Source organism: Lipotes vexillifer, unplaced genomic scaffold (assembly GCF_000442215.2).
Source record: "Lipotes vexillifer unplaced genomic scaffold, Lipotes_vexillifer_v1.1 scaffold921, whole genome shotgun sequence".
Lineage (NCBI taxonomy): Eukaryota > Metazoa > Chordata > Mammalia > Artiodactyla > Lipotidae > Lipotes > Lipotes vexillifer.
In genome coordinates, this window is record NW_006787800.1 from 2,589,912 (window position 1) to 2,611,401 (window position 21,490).

The 21,490-nt window shown below is 45.7% G+C and overlaps 1 protein-coding gene across 2 annotated transcripts in view; it reads left to right on the forward strand.

Moving 5' to 3' along the window:
* The window catches only part of HMGA1 (high mobility group AT-hook 1), a 4,157-nt gene extending 311 nt beyond the window's left edge, over positions 1 to 3,846 (forward strand). For both annotated transcript variants that reach the window (XM_007460851.1, XM_007460852.1), the window contains exons 2-4: positions 1,702 to 1,785; positions 2,435 to 2,485; positions 3,793 to 3,846. In XM_007460851.1, the coding sequence (XP_007460913.1) occupies positions 1,702 to 1,785; positions 2,435 to 2,485; positions 3,793 to 3,846 (189 nt within the window). The remainder of the gene's footprint in view (positions 1 to 1,701; positions 1,786 to 2,434; positions 2,486 to 3,792) is intronic.
* The last annotated feature ends 17,644 nt before the right edge of the window (positions 3,847 to 21,490 follow it).

Below are 21,490 nucleotides of genomic sequence, written 5' to 3' on the forward strand. Positions count from 1 at the left end.
CTGCTGCCTGAGAGTCTGGGAGAGAAGTGCAGCCCGAGGGAGCCCTGAGCTCAGCCGAGCCCGAAAGTCCAAGCCAGAAGTGACCCTGTAGCCACGCAGGCCAGTCAGTGCTTATACACTGTGGTAAACCACCCATCCTTTATTTCCAGTCCATCGTGGACCAGTGCATTATGAAACAGTAAAGGTGAATTGTAGAAACGTGAACGTTTACATACGGAAGTCCAGCGTTTTTTGTTATTATATTCACTGCACGTGATAGTACTTTGTTAATTTACTGTGAGATTTACTATGAAGGTTTCTAAATACTTACTGTACGTTTCTGTGGGTTCCTCATCCCAGGACAGTAACAGTTTCTGGGCCAGCACCTGTTCACGGGCCTCCTTGAGTGGCCCTGGATTGGGCTTTGCCCCAGCTTTGTAAAAGGAAGTGGAAGCCCAAGAAGCTTAAAATGTTGGGGAGTTGGTGGCAGAGTGACTGAGAGCCCTGGTTCTGCCCCTCACAAAGGTCCCGTGGGATTAAAAGGCCAGCCTGGCACTGTGGGCACCGCAGGGAGCTTGGCCAGTCAGGCTGTGGGGACCACCTGTTACATGGTGGAGATCTTGGGTTTCTCTCACAGACGGGCAGCTATCCCCATGTAAGGGGCAGCTGTTGGTGAAGCCCCATTACTTCCCTTTCGTGGGGCAGAGGAGAGGAAAGCAGTTGAGGTCGATCCTTGCTCTTTGCACATCAGGCAGCTTGTGTCCACTGGGCCCCAGGCGTCGCCCCCCATCTGTAGGTGGAGAGGCCTGTACTGACCATCAGGACCCGTGAGGAGTCTGACGGGTGGTGGAATTCAGCTGCCTCTTTCAGAGCCCACAGTTTGTGTGGGGGGAGCTCATCCTCTTAGTCTCGTTCCCTGCCGCCTGTTAGCTTGTGGTCAGTGGGGGGGTCAGAGAAGGGGTGTTGGGTTACTGGACCATGAAGAGCCCCCAGGCAGCCGCCTTGGGAAACCATAGCTGACGTGCCTTTGCTGCCCAGCTTCTATGCATTATGTAGCAGTTTTTTATTCTGTCTCGGGCTTATTAAAATTGCAGCGGCACCAGTGGGCAGGGATCTCTGGGGTTCTGAGATCTGGACATAACTCCTTCTCCCTAGGAGGTAGCCTGAAGGGAGTCTGGTTTGCAGGTAGAGGCTATAGGTTCCCTCTAGGGGGAAGGGGGATCCTTTCACCTCTTCTGCATCATCATAGGGGGTGGGCAATGATCACAGCCCAGTGCTGGACACTTGTACATTTTTCATTTAGTTTTCGTGACACTCTGCAAGGTAAGTCTTGTCACCATTTACAGATGAGGGAAACTGAGGCTCAAGCATTAAGTGTCTTGCTCGAGATCTTAGAGCTAGTCAGTGGCCGAGCTGGCATGAGGACAGAGCTGCCTAAGAGTGTCTTTCTGCCCCCGTGACACCCTTCCCAGAGGCCTTCTGGCCTCTTTTGTCATTTAGCTGTCATAGGGAAGCAAGGGGAGAGACTTTGCAAAAGATAGTCAGATGGAGAACCTGAATCCCAAGGGCTGCCTGCCATGATTCCCTGACTCCTGTGCATTCCAGAGTTGGAGGATGGCTTGCAGACTTAATTCTGCTGGGCTGGGGCAGAGGGCTCTGTCCTGAAAAGGGTGGGACAGGTGGCTTCTGTGTCCCTGACTGCCCCATCATCTGTCTTTGCAGAAGGAGCCCAGCGAAGTGCCAACGCCTAAGAGACCTCGGGGCCGACCGAAGGGGAGCAAAAACAAGGGTGCTGCCAAGACCCGGGTGAGGCTTGAGGAGGGCCCTCTCCCCACGACAGCAGCTATAGGAAGAGGTCTGGGAAAGGGCTGGCTTGTCCTTATTCTTGGCACCCTCTTTTTCTCTGGCATATGGGGGATGATGTGTCTTTGCTAATTGAAGAGAGTGGGGCAATGACTGAGGTCTCACTTCTGGGGCCTTGGTCCTGCCCAGGACACTGGGGAAATCGAGTTAGATGTCCCGCAGCTTTCCTGGTCTGGAGAGGCGAGTTGGGAGGAGCGAAGGGGCAGCTCCTGGGCTGAGAATGTCACCTTTTCTCCCGGGGGCCCCCCAGGCTCCTGAGGGAGTGGGGAGAAGCGGGGAAGGCCAGATCTACAGTGGCATCGGCCTTTCAGAGAAGTTGTTTTGTTTTTTATTTTATTTTTTCTAAGACACGACTCATATCCTCTGAGTCATGGGTGGAGGAGGGAGTGGGGGGCGTGTGTGTATGTTGGGGTGGGGGGGCAGTGTGGCTGGCCAGTCATCACCAGCTGGACTCGGGTGGGCCTGCTGGGCTGAGAGTCCTGGGCTGCCCCGAGCAGAGGAAGGTAGTTCTGCCCCTCCCTGCTCTCCCTCACCATCCAGGGCACTGTCAGGAACATCTTTGACTTAGTGGATCTTTTCTCTGACCATCTAGAAAACCACCACAACTCCAGGGAGGAAACCAAGGGGCAGACCCAAAAAACTGGTAGGTGAACAGGTGGCGGCAGCTTGGCTCTTCTGGGGAGGCTGTTAAGAGTGGGAGATGCCCCATCCTATGCCCGCATAGGAACATGGCTCTCCCTGACCTGCAGGGCCAGGAATGGTGAGACTTTATGTTTTACCCAGGCCTGGAGAGGGGGAGGGATTTGTCCAGGGCTCAGGGTTCCTGGCACCCAGCCCAGGGCTTTTAAAGGGCTGTGTCCATGAGAAGTGATGGGTCTCAGGTACAAACCAGACCAGACTCCCTGCGCTGCCCTACTGGGGGTGGTCCCTGTCTCTCCTTCCTCTGCTTCTAGAACAGACTCAGAACTTCTCGGGTGAACTTGGAGGTCAACTACTAGTGTTTCTTCGCCGCCGCCATTATAGAAACGAGAACGAAGAGGTTTAAGGAGCAGCAAAGGAGCTCAGGCCTGGGCGGGCGGGCAAGGGCGTCACGTTGGGTGGGGGTTGAGGTACGATGCCACAGGGAGCTACCTCCTCAGGGGGGCGCCGTCCATCTCTAGGCCCCAATAGCTGGTAAAGGAAGTAGGCGGGTTGAGCCGGGAGATGCCTCCAGGGGCTCCACTGCAGTGAGGGCCCTCCCGGCCCTTTACTGTCCCCAACCTGTCTTCCCTGAGGCGTTCATTCCTCGAGCCAGCGCCGGGTGAGGGGAGCTCGGGGTGCTGGCTGGGCCCCAGGAGTGAGTAACAGGAAACAAGTTGTTTTGGAGTTTGTGCCTGGCACGGGGGCCCCGTGTGGTGTCCCGACATTCCCGCCCAGTGAGTGAGCCCCGGCGGCACACACTTCCCCTTCCTCCCCGCCCTGGCCTGGGGTCAGCCCGTGGCCACCGCTGCGCAGCCCAGCAGCTGCCCCTGCAGGCCAAGGCCACTCGGTTCCCCTGCACCCACCAGGGGCTCATGCAGCTGCAGCCACCCCTTCCCTCCTCGTTTCCTCTCCCTGGCTGCCTCCTCTCCTCCCCTGCCTGAGAACCAGTCGCTTCCTCGAGCTCAGTGGTGCCCCGGGCTCTGCCAGGTACCCCTGCCATGGGCCTGGGGGCCAAGGGGCCTGGCTCTGTGTGAGAGCAGCATGTGTGTGGTTTTTTTTCCCTCCCTTTAAATTCTTCCTTTTTTATGAATGAAACTGGGCCGTGGAGGTTGCTGAGTCACCCACACAGTCAGCCCTGACTCATCCCCCTTCTGGAGAGCCAGGGAGTGCGGGGAGGGGTTGGGGGCGAGCTTGGCCCCTGAGGGGTGGAGGAGGGAGGGGGACAGGCCTCCCCCAGTGGGTGACCCAAAAGAGGAAGCCACCCTGCAGGAGAAGGAGGAAGAGGAGGGCATCTCGCAGGAGTCCTCAGAGGAGGAGCAGTGACCGTGCCGCGCCGCCAGCTCCCTCATCGAGGAGCAGTTTCCTTCTGGGACTGGACAGCTCCGCTCCGCTCCCACTGCCCCCACCCCTTCCCCAGGCTCTCGTGTCACCGCCACCCACCTGCGCCCTCACCACCACACTACACAGCACACCAGCCGCCGCCGCAGGGCCCCCGGGGGCCCGAGTCGGGAGCAGTTTCCTTTGATTTCAGGTCCCAGCGACCCCTGACCCACGCACCTGACTTCCCACTAAGCTGCTCCCGCGCTGCTGCATCCCCACTCCCTCAGCGTGGGGACCTTGCTGGCTGGGCTCTTGGTTTCGGGGTCCCTTCTAATCCCCGACTCTTCCCTCTGGCTTCCCATTAAGGGGCCTGGGAGGGCTCCCCTGGCCTTAAAAAGGGGCCCAAGCCCCATCTCATTCTGACACGCCCCACTCCCACTGTACTAGCGGCAGCAGGTGTGGCCACTGGAGAGGGGTGATTGGCCCCAGATGCCCCCGACCAAGCTGTGTCTCACCAGGGGTGGCTCACACGCCCTTTGCTTCCTTCCCACCTTGCCTAGTCCCTGCAGTAGGTTGGGCCGCCCCCTTGGGGGCACAGGAAGGCAGGCAGGAGGGGTTTAAGCCCCCTCCCCCCTCTAAGCAGGCTCCAACCTACCTTGCCCTCACCCTGGAATCCAGTGCAGTGATGAAAATGCAGAGTCACCTTTATCCAGGTGAGGCCCAGGAGGCCTGGGCTCCCGGTGGCAGCCACTTAAGGCGGGCTAGAGCCACTCCCTGTCCCTGTCTGCTTCCACTCTAGACCTCGGTTTCCCCTTCCTTCCCTCACTCGGGGCACTAATAACAAGGAGCTAGCCTTGCCCACTCCCATCCTTCTGCTCCTCCCCAACCCCCAAGGTTCTGGTTCCATCTTTCCTCTGTTCACAAACTACCTCTGGACAGTTGTGTTGTTTTTTGTTCAATGTTTCATTCTTAGACATCCGTCATTGCTGCTGCTACCAGCGCCAAATGTTCATCCTCATTGCCTCCTGTTCTGCCCACATTCCCCTCCTCCAAGATGCTCTTAGGGGAAGGGGCCTGGGGCAAAGCAGGCTGGGTTACCGACTACCCCAGTCCCAGGGAAGGTGGGGCCCTGCCCCTAGGATGCTGCAGCAGAGTAAGGAGGGGGGCCTGTGTTGACTGTCGGGTGTAGGGGCCACCTTCTCCCCCTGTTCTGTCAGGGAGGAGGTAGCCATTATTTGTCCCAGCCTGGGGCCCCCCCCTCTGGTTTCCTATTTGCAGTTACTTGAATAAAAAAATATCCTTTTCTGGACTGAGTCTGTGATGGGTGCCTGGAAATAGGGAAGGGTGGAAACCAAGGCTCTAGTGGGTGGGGGAGGAAGAAGGGAAAGCATTGGCATCAGCTCCAGGGAAGGTAACTTAAGCCCCTCTTGAAGAAGTCAACTGCACCCCTAGCCACAAAACGTTTTATTTACAAAATATATATACCGAATATTATACATTAGGCCCTGTCACCATGGGAACAGCTCCAAAGCCAAGTCAGGGAGGGCTAGAGAAAGGTGGTGCCTGTGGAAGGGCAAAGCTCCACCCTGTCTCTCGGCCACCCTTCCACCCCAGAAGGAAAAATTCCCATTAGCTCCTGGGAGTGGCTGGTAGGCTCAGCCCACAAAGGACTGAAGGCCTAGCAGGGAGTGAGGGGACAGTGGGGGCTGACTGCTATGCAGGGCTTAGGACTGGGGACAGATGGGAGGAGGAATGGAGACCCAGTACCCGGGAGGGGGAGCTGGGGGAAGCAGCAGGCTGCAGGGCCCTGGACGTTCCAGGACCCCATGGTTCTGAAGAGCAGGGCAGGGGGCTCAAGTCATGTCTTGACATCCAGCAAGGGCATCCGCTTGTGCTGGTAGCCACTCTGCCAGCCATGGACCACCTGTAGGGGAGGAGACCCGCACCACAGGGCACAGTCCACAGCACAACTTGGGAGGAGGCACCCCACTAGCCACGGCCCACATGGGGAAGGCTGAGAGCAGAACCAGGCTCTGTCTTCAGGGGTATCAATAGAGCAGACCCACCTCTGCTGATTCTCGCTGTCCCCAGAGTGCTCACCTTGGGGTCTCCCACGTCACAGAGTAGCTCGTAGGGAATTTCAGGTTTGTGTCTGAATGGCTGAGGAGCATCTTACATGTATGCAGGGATCTCAGATCCTATGGGAAGAACTTTAAGCACAATTCGGGGGAGGTGGTGCGGGGGGGCAGGGACACTCACCGCTTTTTCTTCTGGACATACATTACCTGTAACAGAGACACAGCACTGTGGAGGCCGCTGAGCCCAGGGTGGCCCACAAGTGACAGGGGTCTACCTCCACACCCTCCTCTCCCGTAACAGCAGGACAGCTGAGATGCTGTGTGCAGGCTGGACCAGGCCCACCCAGCCCTGCCTTCGCAAAGGTGTGGGTATGTATGTATGTATGTGGAGGGTTCCTTACCACGGCCACCACCACCCCGACCAGGGTGATGAGGAAGAAGGGCCCCAACACATAGCCCACCATGGAGTCGCTGCTGGCCTGTGGGGCATTGGGCACTGTGGTGTTACTCATGACATCGGCAGCCAGAGGGCTGGGTAGTCAGCATGGGCAGTAGTACTGCCTCGGGAGGGCGCCTCCACTGGGCTCCCTGGGGAGGAGGAAGGAGGTTGTCAATTCCACCCAGGCTCCGGATTCCTCCCCAAGAGCTAGTAATACATGAAAACTTAGGTCAGGCACTGGGATGAGGGATCTTCCGGGTCAGTGTGCTGGGTTTAACCCTCCAGGGACTCTCAGCAAGTCCTGGGTGTAAACGGCACCAAAGGGAGGCCCAGACCCAGGGCCTGAGTCCTGCCCAGCTCCTATCCCCAAATCGGGGCCGGGTGGGGGTGGGGGTGGGGGCGTGCTCAGCTCAGGTGCTGGCCAAACATTTGCAGATATCAATTCCTGAGGAGAGGTTAGATGTACGAACCCAGCTCCTGCCCCAATCTCCTGGGGTACTGGACTGCCAGCAGCAATCCAGTGGAGCAAAATGGGGATATTAGGTTAAAACATGAGGGTCCTGCATTGCAGCCTAGGGTGAAGTGAGAGCATCTGAAGGAGACCATCTCGGCCCGGGTCCAGTGCCCACACTTCGGTCTATATAGGTCCTATGCCCTGTTTGTCCCTGGAGTCACACCAGGCATTAGCCTGGGCACCGTCTCCCCCATCGGTCTCATGTGCCAGGGTGGACACAAGTGGGCAGGGCTGGACTGCATCTGCGAGGTGATGTCACCGCCCCCTGGTCCCCACTCGGGGCTCCGCCCGGGTCCCTCCCCTCCTGGCCTGGAATGACAGAAGGAAGTGGAGAGGGTCAGCTCCCATGACAGATGCAAGGAGACTGCCCACGGGTGGCTGCACGCAGATACACCCAGGTCCTTGACCCCGGTTCTCCTGGGCTTCTATCGGAGGGCAAGGTATGAACTGCCCGTCCCGCTACCCGTGGGGGCTCCGGGCTTACCCAGTCGCATGCCCGTCCCATGGTAGAGGGGACATGCCGAGGTAGGGAGGGTGACAGGCCGTTCCTAGGATGCGGACCAGCAACGGAGAGCGGGAGGAAGTTCCCACGGCTCTGGGAGGCTCAGGCCAGGGGAAGGGAACTTAGGGGGAGCACAGAGGGGCCCGGGCATCCTGGCATCCCGACACCCCGAGGCGTGGACCTGTACCGGCGCTTTGCAGCCCATCCAACCCGGCCAAGGCTTACCTCCCGCCGATGCAGCCCGGAAAGGAACGCCCTCGCTTGGCTCCGGGGCCCCGGAAGAGCCGGCAGGCGCGTGATCAAAGGACCCGGGGAAATGGGCGGGGCCACAGTATCAGGGTGCAGCCAATCCGATGGCGGCAGGCAGAAGGCCCGGAGGCTTCGGGAGGGGCCAATCCAGAGGCCGGGGGTGCTGGCGGCGCCGAGCCGAGACGGCCTGGGCTGCAGGGTCCACCCTATGACGGCAGGGGGCAGCCGAGGGCTGCGCAGCGGGGAGGGGCGGAGAGGGGAGGGGCGCGCGCGGCTTCCCAGCGTTCCCCGGGGCGGAGCCCTGCTATGCAGCCGCGCTTGGGAGCTCACATTCCAGGGAGTGGCCTGAGGTCCGCTTTACTAGCACTTCTGGTTGGAGCCCAGTCACGCTCTAACGTTTAGCCCAGGCCCCACAAGGCCTCCAAAGCCCCGCAAGGGCTTTGTTGAGCCCTCTAGACCTCCTAGCGGCGCAGACTGGCCCTCTGTGCAGTGCTCAGAGTGTGTAGGCAGGCCTGAGGGTAGCCCCTGCCCAGCCTTGGACCTCAGGTCCACCCACCTAGCCACCCTCTCTGCGCCTCACTCTTAATGTTGGTAAAACAGGCTGCTGTAAGGATTAAACCATGACATGGGTAGAGCCTAGCACATAGCATGCCCAGAATTTTAAATTCCCTGTTAGCCTCTTTCCGGTTTTCCAGGGCACAGATGGAGCAGCGAGGTGAAGTTCCTCTGGGTCATAGGTAACTTGCCAAGTAGGTAAGCTTGGGTTGAAGCTTCAGTCGTCTGATAATTACAGTGTCACACACTTATTGGGGAAATTTGAATAAGATTAGTGGGTTTTACCAATGTCAGTATGGTTGTGATGTTATACTATAGTTTTGCAAAAGTTAGCATTGGGGGAAGCTAAGCAAAGTATACAAGGGATCTCTGTTATTTCTTACAACTGCATGTGAATCTAGTTACCTCGAATTGTGTGTGTATAGTTTTGTACCACACCTACCTTTCCATCACCAGAATCACACACAATTGGGAAAACTCCAGATGGGCAGGCGATGGAAAACACCCAAGAACATAAAGGTTGTGGCAGCCGAACCAGGTTGAGGCCCTCCTGGGTCCTCAAGTGCTACTGGAGATACAGGGGTGCTGTGAGTCACCCTATTTTTTTTTTTTTTTTTTTTTGGCTGTGCCGCCCAGCATGCTGGATCTTAGTTCCCCCACCAGGGATCGAACCTGTGCCCCCTGCCACTGGACCTGGAGTCCTAACCACTGGACCACCAGGGAATTTCCTGGGTCACCCTATTCTTGCCAGAGACAGCCAATGGCATGGATGTGGTTGAGCTACTTTGTCTGGTCAGGCCTCAGTTTCCTCAAGTCCTTCCAGAGGTGGTTAGATGAGAGCAGGTCTGGTGCAGAGATGACCCAATTAGGAACCAGAGGGCAGGTGGGAACTTGCCTCTTGCCTCCAGACACCACCATCTGACTGGGGAATCAGATAAAGGGAAAGGAATGAGAGAAAAGCTTGGGTCTGAAGGCTCCAGGTAGATTTCCTGGTATTCTCTGCCTTTGAGTCTGGAGAGTAGGGAGACCACCCATAAAAGTCTTCTATTAGACCTGAGGGCAGAGGAAGGAGGCACCTCCCCAGGCAGGGCCTCCCTCACCTTACAAGGAAGTAGGGATCAAGTAGTATGTTTTAGACCCAGGCCCCCTTGGCTGACCACACACCCAACCGTTGTTCCCATCCTCAGGACTTCCAACCACATATCTAGAGGGTCTAGTGGTCCTTGGAGCAGGCCTAGTGATTGCATTAGCTAGGCCAGTGTGTGGAAAGGCACAGGGTCTTTACTCCTAGGACAGAACACCATTCCAAGGTAGGCAGGGCAGCTGGGACGACCTCAGTTTACAGTGAGTAAGCTGAGGCCCTGAGTGGTGTAATGACTTCCCAAGGCCCTTGGTGTGATCACCAAGGGTAAGGCAGAATGGGATGATGGGTGGGCCCCTCTTCCTTGGACAGCTCTGTTCTGGCAGCTACTCTGGGACTGCATTTGAGGCCTGGTTTGTTCCTGTGATGAGATGAACTGTTATAAGTTAAATCCACACAATGTAAACCCTAAAATAACAGTTATTTTATGTAAGTCAACAAAAGAGATAAAATAGAATTAAAAACTCTCAAGTAATCTAAAATAAGGGAGAAAAAGAGGAAAAGGGTAACAAAGAAGAGATGAGACAACCAGAAAACAAATAAGATGATAAACTGAAACCTAAATATATCAATAATCACATTAAAGGTAAATGGTCTAAACAACCCAATTAAGGGACTTCCCTGGCAGTCCGGTGATTAAGACTCCATCCTTTCATTGCAGCGGCCACAGGTTTGATCCCTGGTCGGGGAACTAAGATCCTGCATGCTGCACAGCATGGCCAAAATAATAATAATAAAATAACCCAATTAAAAGGCAGAGATTATCAGAATGGATAAAAAAGTAAGACACAATTACATGTTGCCCACAAGAAATGTACTCTGAATATAAAGACTCCAATAGGGTAAAAGCAAAAAGATGGGAAAAGATACATCATGTTTATGCTTGTCAAAAGAAAGCTGGGAAGGCTATAATAAAATCAGACAAAGTTGATTTCAGAGCAGAGAATATTACCAGAGATGAAAAAAAAGTTCAGTTCATAATGACAAAGGGGTTGATTAATTGAGGACATAACAATTCTAAATGTTCATGTGCCCAATAAGAGAGATTCAAAATATATGACACAAAAATGGATAGAACTCCAAGAAAAAACAATCACAGTTTTAGTCAGAGATTTCAATACTACCCTCTGAATAATAGATAAAACAAGCAAATAATCAGCCAGGATATAGTAAACTAGAACAACACTATCAACCAACTTGACCTTTATAGAATCCTCCACCTAACACTAGCAGAATACATATTCTTAAGTGTACACAGAATATTTATCAAGATAGATCATATTATGGGCCATAAAACAAGTCTCAATAAATTAAAAAGGATTCAAGTCATAACAAAGTATGTGTTCTGATCACAGTGGAATTATATTAGAAATCAATAACAAAAAGATCCTTGGAAAATTCCCAGATATTTGGAAAATGAATAACACACCTCTGGATCAGTTAGGAATTATTTTGAACTGAATGAAAATGCAAATGCAATGTATCAGAATTTGTGGGACATCTCTGTTAGAGAAATTTATAGCACTAAATATCTATTTTAAAAAAGAAAGATATGTCAGTGACCTCAGCTTCCACCTGAAACCAAAGTATACAGAAGAAAATAACAAAGATCAGTGCAGAAATCCATGTAATAGAAAACAGAAAATCAATGAAACCATAAGCTGCTTCTTGAGAAGATCAACAAAATTGATAAACCTCTAGCCAGATTGATCAGGAAAAAAGAGAGAAAATACAAATCACCAATATCAGGAATGAAAGAGGTAAGATCACAACAGTTTCTACAGATAATAAAAGAATAATAAGGGAATATTAGGAGCAACTTTTTGCCAATAAATTCAATAACTTAGTTGAAATGAAGAATAGATGGAAAGACACAAATTACCAAAGCTCACCTAAGAAATAGATAAATGTATAGGAATCTAGGCTAAATTTATACCATCTTAGCTTCAATAGCATACATTAATTCCTCCTATTCAATTCTATGTCCCCCTTGAAGTTGGTATTGCTACAAATACATCTTTATATATTGGATGCATATTAACATAGATTTATAATTATTGTTTTATGCATCTGTCTTTTAAACCATGTAAGAATCAGAAAAGAGTTACATACCCAGAATACAATAATACTGGCTTTTATATTTACCTTGTACTTACCTTTATCAGTGAACTTTTATCTAGTGCCTTTTTGTTTCAGTCTGAATGACTCCCTGTAGCATTTCTTGTAGGGCAGGTCTACTAAACAAATGCTGTTAGTTTTTGTTAATCTGGGAATGTCTGAACTTCTCCTTAATTGTGAAGGACAATTTTTCTGGATATAGAATTACTGGTTGACAGGTTTTTGTTTGTGTTTTCCTGTCAGTTCTTTAAATATATCATTCTACTGGTTTCTAGCCTTCATGGTTTCTGATGATAAATCAACTGTTAATCTTAGGAAGTTAATTGTAATCTCCATGGTAACCACTATAAAAACAAGTAGGAAATATATAGAAAAGGAAATGAAGAGGAAATCAAAATGGTACATACTAGGAGAAAAATCAAACACAAAAGAAGTCAGTACTGGAAGGATTAAGGAACGAAAAAGATATCACACACAGAAAACAGTACTATAGCAGAAGTAAGTCCTTCAATATCAGTAATCACTTTAAATGTAAATGGATTAAACTCACCAATTAAAAGACAGAGATTGGTGATAGGTGCACAGCATTATGAATGTATTTAATGCCACTGATTTGTATATTTCAAAATGATTAAAATCGTAAATTTTATGTATATTCTATCACTCACAGAAAAAGGCAGAATGGATTTTAAAATGATCTAACAGGATTTGAAAAAAAATTTCTCCAGAGAAGACATGCAAATGGCCAAATAAGTACATGAAAAGATGCTCAACATCACTAATCATTAGGGAAATGCAAATCAAACTACAATGAGATACCACTTCGTATCCATTAGGATGGCTATTATTTAAAACAAAACAAAACAGAAAATACCAAATGTTGGTGAGGATGTACAGAAAAAGGAACTCTTGTGTACTGCTGGTGGGAATAAAATGGTGCATTCACTACAGAAAACAGTATGGGTGGTTCCTCAAAAAATTGAAAATAGAATTACCATATGATCCAGCAATTACACTTTTGAGTATATACCGCAAAGAATGGAAAGCAGGGATTCAGACAGATATCTGTATACTCAAGTACATAGCATCATTCTCCACAATAGTCAAAATGTGGAAGCAACCCAAGTGCCCATTGACAGGTGAGTGGATAAACAAAATATGGTACATATGTACAATGGGATATTGACACACCTACAACATGGATGAACCTTGAAGACATTATGCTAAGTGAAAGAAACCAGTCATGAAAGAACAAATAAGGTATGATTTCACTTATATGAGGTACCTAGAGTAGTCAAATTCATATAGATAAAAAATAGAACGGTAGTTGCCAGGGGCTGGGGCAGGGGCGCTGGGTGGGACGGAATAAAGAGCTATTGTTTAATGGGTACGGGGTTTCAGTTTGAGAAGATGAAAAACTTTTTGGAGATGGATGGTAGTAATGCTTGCATAACAGTGTATTTAATGCCACTGAACTGTACGCTTAGAAACAGTTTAAAATGTCAAAAAAAAAAAAGAGAGAGAGAGAGAGATCCAATCCAAGTATATGCTGCTGGCAAGAGACTCACTTTAGACCCAAAGACACAAATAAGTTGAAAGTGAAAGGATGGAAAAGATATTCTATGTAAAGAATAACCAAAAGAGACCTAGGGTGGCTATATTAATATTGGACAAAATAGATTTTAAGTCAAAAACTGTTACAAGAGACAAAGGAGGACATTTTATATGGATAAAAAGGGAAAATCATGAAGAAGTTATAACAATTATATATGCACCAAATAACAGTCCCAAGATATATGAAGCAAATATTACAAAACTGAAGGGAGAAATTGACAGTTCTACACTAATAGTTGGAGACTTCAATACCTTACTTTCAATAATGGAAAGAATATCCTATACAGAAGATCAATAAGGAAATAGAGTACTTGAAAACCACTATAAACCAACTAGACCTAAAAGACATAAAGAACACTCGTGCTAAAGAATACACATTGTTCTCAAGTACACGTGGAGCATTCTCCAGGACAGATCATATGTTAGGCCACAAAACAAATTTTAATACATTTTAAAACCTCCTAACGAAGAAAAGACCAGGACCAGATGGCTTCACTGATTAATTCTACCAAAAATCTAAAGGAGAATTAATACCAATCCTTCTCAAATTCTTCCAAAAAATTGAAAGAAAAGGAACACTTCCTAACTCATTCTAACTCAGCATTGCCCTCATACCAAAGCCAGACAAACACACAAAAGGAAACTACAGATCAATATCTCTTATTAATATAAATGTAATAAAGGAACTCTCAATAAATTAAAAAGGATTAAAATCATACAGAGCATCTTCCCTGACCACAATGGAATTAATCTAGAAATCAGTAGCAGAAGGAAAACTGGAAAATTAGCAAATATGCAGAAAGTAAACAACACACTCTTAAAAAAAAAAGTGGATTAAAGAAGACCACTAGGAAAATTAGAAAATACTTTGAGACATACCAAAAACTTATGGGATATAGTAAAAGCAGTACTCAGTGGGAAATTTACAGTTGTAAATACCTACATTAATAGAAGATCTCAGATAAACAACCAAACTTTAAACCTCAAGGAACTAGAGGGACTTCCCTGGTGGTCCAGTGGTAAATAATCCACCTTCCAGTGCAGGGGACATGGGTTTGATCCCTGGTCAGGGAAGTAAGATCCCACATGCCACTGGGCAACTAAGCCTGTGTGCCACAACTACTGACCTCGTGTGCCTCAGTGAGAGAGCCCACATGTGGCAAACTACAGAGCCCATGCACCCTGGAGCCTGCACGCTGCAACTAGAGAGAGATCCCACATGCCACAATTAGAGAGAAGCCCACGCGCCACAACAAAAAGATCCCACATGCCTCAACAAAGATCCTGCGTGCTGCAACTAAGACCTGATGCAGCCAAAAAATAAAGAAAAATAAAATAGTTCAGTAGCTTAAAAAAAAAAAAACCCTAAGGAACTAGAAAAAGTAGGGCAAACTAAAGGAAGGAAGGAAATAATATAGAGCATAAATAAATTAAATGGGGGGGGAACAATAGAGAGAATCAACAAAATCAAAAGTTGGTTCTTTGAAAAGATAGCAAAACTTTAGTTAGACTGACTAAAAAAATGGAAGATGAAAATAACTAAAACAGGAAATGAAAACAGAAATTGAAAGGATTATAAGAGAACACTATGAACTATTATATGCAAACAAGATAATCTGGATGAATCAACAAATTTCTAAAGACATGCAAATTATTAAAACTTATTCAAGAGGAAATAGAAATTCTCAACAGACCTGTAATAAGCAAGAAGATTGCATCAGGAATCAATAACCTCCCAACAAAGAAAAGTCGGGACTAGATGTCCTCACTGGCCAATTCTACCAAACATTTAAAGAAGAATTAACATCAATCCAATTCATCAATCCTAACATCAACTCTAACAAAAATTAGAGGAGGGGAACACTTTCTAACACATTCCTTGAGGCCAACATTATCCTGATACCAAAGCCAGAGAAAGATTCCATAAGAAAACTATAGATCAATATTCCTTATAAACATAGACAAAAATCTTCAATAATATACTAGCAGACCAAATCCAATAGCACATTAAAAAGGATTATACACAATGACCAAATGGGATTTACCCTAGGAATGGAAGGGGTGTTTCAACTATAGGAAAATCAATGTCATACAGCCAATTAACAGGACAAAGGAAAACAACCACATAACTCAATAGATGCAGAAAAGCATCTGACAAAAATTCAACATCCTTTCATGATAAAAACACAGCTGAGGGCTTCCCTGGTGGCACAGTGGTTAAGAATCCGTGCTCCCAGAGTTCAGGACATTGGTCCCCCAGAGACCTCACGGCTCCATGTAATATCAAATGGCAAAAGCTCTCCCAGAGATCTCCATCTCATCACTAAGACCCAGCTCCACTCAACGACCAGCAAGCTACACTGCTGGAGACCCTATGCCAAAAAACTAGCAAGACAGGAACACAACCCCACACATTAGCAGAGAGGCTGTCTAAAATCATAAGGTCACAGACACCCCAAAACACACTACTGGACGTGGTCCTGCCCACCAGAAAGACAAGATCCAGCCTCATCCACCAGAACGCACACCAGTCCACTCCACCAGGAAGACTACACAACCCACTGAACCAACGTTAGCCACTAGGGGCAGAAACCAAAAATAACGGGAACTACGAACCTGAATCCTGCAAAAAGGAGACCCCAAACACAGTAAGTTAAGCAAAATGAGGAGACAGAGAAACACACAGCAGATGAAGAAGCAAGGTAAAAACCCACCAGACCAAACAAATGAAGAGGAAATAGGCAGTCTACCTGAAAAAGAATTCAGAGTAATGATAGTAAAGATGATCCAAAATCTTAGAATGGAGAAAATACAAGAAATGTTTAACAAGGACCTAGAAGAATTAAAGAGCAAACAAACAACACAATAAATGAAATTTAAAATTCTCTAGAAGGAATCAATAGCAGAATAACTGAGGCAGAAGAACAGATAAGTGACCTGGAAGAGAAAATAGTAGAAATAACTACCAAAGAGCAGAACAAATAAAAAAGAATGAAAAGAATTGAGGACAGTCTCAGAGACCTCTGGGACAACATTAAATGCATCAACATTCAAATTATAGGGGTCCCAGAAGAAGAAGAGAAAAAGAAAGGGGCTGAGAAAATATTTGAAGAGATTACAGTTGAAAACTTCCCTAATATGGGAAAGGAAATAATCAAGTCCAGGAAGCGCAGAGAGTCCCATACAGGATAAATCCAAGGAGAAACACGCCAAGACACATATTAGTCAAACTATCAAAAATTAAATACAAAGAAAAAATATTAAAAGCAGCAAGGGAAAAACAACAAATAACATACAAGGGAATCCCTATAAGGCTAACAGCTGATCTTTCAGCAAAAACTCTGCAGCCAGAAGGGTGTGGCAGGACATATTTAAAGTGATGAAAGGGAAAAACCTACAACCAAGATTACTCTACCCAGCAAGGATCTCATTCAGATTCGACGGAGAAATTCAAATCTTTACAGACAAGCAAAAGCTAAGTGAATTCAGCACCACCAAATCAGCTTTACAACAAATGCTAAAGGAACTTCTCTAGGCAGGAAACACAAGAGAAGGAAGAGACCTACAATAACAAACCCAAAACAATTAAGAAAATGGTAATAGGAACATACATAGCGATAACTACCTTAAATGTAAATGGATTAAATGCTCCAACCAAAAGACACAGACTGGCTGAATGGATACAAAAACAAAAACAAGACCCATATATATGCTGTCTACAAGAGACCCACTTCAGACCTAGGGACACATGCAGACTGAAAGTGAGGAGATGGAAAAAGATATTCCATGTAAATGGAAATCAAAAGAAAGCTGGAGTAGCAATTCTCATATCAGACAAGATAGACTTTAAAATAAAGATTATTACAAGAGACAAAGAAGGACACTACATAATGATCAAGGGATCAATCCAAGAAGAAGATATAACAATTGTAAATATTTATGCACACAACATAGGAGCACCTCAATACATAAGACAAATGCTAACAGCCAGAAAAGGGGAAATCGACAGTAACACAATCATAGCAGGGGACTTTAACACCCCACATTCACCAATGGACAGATCATCCAAAATGAAAATAAATAAGGAAACACAAGCTTTAAATGATACATTAAACAAGATGGACTTAATTGATATTTACAGGACATTCATCCAAAAACAACAGAATACACTTTATTCTCAAGTGCTCATGGAACATTCTCCAGGATAGATCATATCTTGGGTCACAAATCAAGCCTTGGTAAATTTAAGAAAATTGAAATCGTATCAAGTATCTTTTCCGACCACAACACTATGAGACTAGATATCAATTACAGGAAAAAAATCTGTAAAAAAATACAAACACATGGAGGCTAAACAATACACTACTAAATAACCAAGAGATCACTGAAGAAATCAAAGAGGAAATAAAAAAATACCTAGAAACAAATGACAATGAAAACACGATGACCCAAAACCTATGGGATGCAGCAAAAGCAGTTCTAAGAGGGAACTTTATAGCAATACAATCCCACCTCAAGAAACAAGAAACATCTCAAACAAATAACCTAACCTTACACCTAAAGCAATTAGAGAAAGAAGAACAAAAAAACCCCAAAGTTAGCAGAAGGAAAGAAATCATAAAAATCAGATCAGAAATAAATGAAAAAGAAATGAAGGAAAAAATAGCAAAGATCAATAAAACTAAAAGCTGGTTCTTTGAGAAGATAAACAAAATTGATAAACCATTAGCCAGACTCATCAAGCAAAAAAGGGAGAAGACTCAAATCTATATAATTATAAATGAAAAAAGAGAAGTAACAACTGATACTGCAGAAATACAAAGGATCATGGGAGATTACTACAAGAAACTATATACCAATAAAATGGACAACCTAGAAGAAATGGACAAATTCTTAGAAAAGCACAACCTTCCAAGACTGAACGAGGAAGAAATAGAAAATATAAACAGGCCAAGCACAAGTACTGAAATTGAGACTGTGATTAAAAATCTTCCAACAAACAAAAGCCCAGGACCAGATGGCTTCACAGGTGAATTCTATCAAACATTTAGAGAAGAGCTAACACCCATCCTTCTCAAACTCTTCCAAAATATAGCAGAGGGAGGAACACTACCAAACTCATTCTACGAGGCCACCATCACCCTGATACCGAAGCCAGACAAAGATGTCACAAAGAAAGAAAACTACAGGCCAATATCACTAATGAACATACATGCAAAAATCCTCAACAAAATACTAACAAACAGAATCCAACAGCACATTGAAAGAAGTATACACCATGATCAAGTGGGGTTTATCCCAGGAATGCAAGGATTCTTCAATATATGCAAATCAATCAATGTGATAAACCATATTAACAAACTGAAGGAGAAAAACCACATCATCATCTCAATAGATGCAGAAAAAGCTTTTGACAAACTCCAACACCCATTTATGATAAAAACCCTCCAGAAAGTAGGCATAGAGGGAACTTAACCTCAACATGATAAAGGCCATATATGACAAACCCACAGCCAACATCATTCTCAATGGTGAAAAACTGAAACCATTACTTCTAAAATCAGGAACAAGACAAGATTGTCCACTCTCACCACTATTATTCAACATAGTTTTGGAAGTGTTAGCCACAGCAACCAGAGAAGAAAAAGAAATAAAAGGAATCCAAATGGGAAAAGAAGAAGTAAAGCTGTCACTGTTTGCAGATGACATGATACTATACATAGAGAATCCTAAAGATGCTACCAGAAAACTCCTAGAGCTAATCAATGAATTTGGTAAAGTGGCAGGATACAAAATTATCTCTAAAATTTACAGGCAGCTCATGCAGCTCAATAACAAAAAAATAAACAACCCAATCCAAAAATGGGCAGAAGACCTAAATAGACATTTCTCCAAAGAAGATATACAGACTGCCAACAAACACATGAAAGAATGCTCAACATCATTAATCATTAGAGAAATGCAAATCAAAACTACAATGAGATATCATCTCACACCAGTCAGAATGGCCATCATCAAAAAATCTAGAAACAATAAATGCTGGAGAGGGTGTGGAGAAAAGGGAACACTCTTGCACTGCTGGTGGGAATGTGAATTGGTTCAGCCACTATGGAGAACAGTATGGAGGTTCCTTAAAAAACTACAAATAGAACTACCATATGACCCAGCAATCCCACTACTAGGTATATACCCTGAGGAAACCAGAATTCAGAAAGAGTCATGTACCAAAATGTTCATTGCAGCTCTATTTACAATAGCCCGGAGATGGAAACAACCTAAGTGCCCGCCGTCGGATGAATGGATAAAGAAGATGTGGCACATATATACAATGGAATATTACTCAGCCATAAAAAGAAACGAAATTGAGCTATTTGTAATGAGGTGGATAGATCTAGAGTCTGTCATACAGAGTGAAGTAAGTCAGAAAGAGAAGGACAAATACCGTATGCTAACACATATATATGGAATTTAAGAAAAAAAAATGTTATGAAGAACCTAGGGGTAAAACAGGAATAAAGACAGAGACCTACTGGAGAACAGACTTGAGGATATGGGGAGGGGGAAGGGTGAGGTGTGATAGGGCGAGAGAGAGACATGGACATATATATACTAACAAACGTAAGGTAGATAGCCAGTGGGAAGCAGCCGCATGGCACAGGGAAACCGGCTCAGTTCTTTGTGGCTGCCTGGAGGGGTGGGATAGGGAGGGTGGGAGGGAGGGAGACAAAGAGGGAAGAGATATGGGAACATATGTATATGTATAACTGATTCACTCTGTTATAAAGCAGAAACTAACACACCATTGTAAAGCAATTATACCCCAATAAAGATGTTAAAAAAAAAAAAAAGAATCCTAAGGATGCTACCAGAAAACTACTAGAGCTAATCAATGAATGTGGTAAAGTAGCAGGATACAAAATTAATGCACAGAAATCTCTTGCATTCCTATACATTAATGATGAAAAATCTGAAAGAGAAATTAAGGAAACACTCCCATTTACCACTGCAACAAAAATAATAAAATACCTAGGAATAAACCTACCTAAGGAGACAAAAGACCTGTATGCAGAAAACTATAAGACACTGATGAAAGAAATGAAAGATGATACAAACAGATGGAAAGATATACCATGTTCTTGGATTGGAAGAATCAACACTGTGAAAAGGACTCTACTACCCAAAGCAATCTACAGATTCAATGCAATCCCTGTCAAACTATGAATGGCATTTTTCATAGAACTAGAAAAAAGAATTTCACAATTTGTATGGAAACACAAAAGACCCCGAAGAGCCAAAGCAATCTTGAGAAAGAAAAACGGAGCTGGAGGAATCAGGCTCCCGGAATTCAGACTATACCACAAAGCTACAGTAATCAAGACAGTATGCTACTGGCACAGAAACAGAAATATAGATCAATGGAACAGGATAGAAAGCCCAGATAAACCCATGCACATATGGTCACCTTATTTTTGATAAAGGAGGCAAGAATATACAGTGGAGAAAAGACAGCCCCTTCAATAAGTGGTGCTGGGAAAACTGGACAGCTACATGTAGAAGAATGAAATTAGAACACTCCCTAACACCATACACAAAGTAAACTCAAAATGGATTAAAGACCTAAATGTAAGGCCAAACACTATAAAACTCTTAGAGGAAAACATAGGCAGAACACTCTATGACATAAATCACAGCAAGATCCTTTCTGACCCATCTCCTAGAGAAATGGAAATAAAAACAAAAATAAACAAATGGGACCTAATGAAACTTAAAATCTTTTGCACAGCAAAGGAAAACATAAACAATATGAAAAGACAACCCCCAGAATGGGAGAAAATATTTGCAAATGAAGCAACAGACAAAGGATTTATCTCCAAAATTTACAAGCAGCTCAATATCAAAAAAACAAACAACCCAATCCAAAAATGGGCAGAAGACCCAAACAGACATTTCTCTAAAGAAGATATAGATTGCCAACAAGCACATGAAAGAATGCTCAACATCACTAATCATTAAAGAAATGCAAATCAAAACTACAGTGAGGTATCACCTCCCACCAGTCAGAATGGCCATCATCAAAAAATCTACAAACAATACATTCTGGAGAGGGTGTGGAGAAAGGGGAACCCTCTTGCACTGTTGGTGGGAGTGTAAATTGATACAGCCACTATGGAGAACAGTATGGAGGTTCCTTATAAAACTAAAAATAGAACTACCATATGACCCAGCAATCCCACTGCTGGGCATATACCCTGAGTAAACCATAATTCAAAAAGGTCATGTACCAAAATGTTCATTGCAGCTCTATTTACAATAGCCAGGACATGGACGCAACCTAAGTGTCCATCGACAGATGAATGGATAAAGAAGATGTGGCACATATATACAATGGAATATTACTAAGCCATAAAAAGAAATGAAATTGAGTTATTTGTAGTGA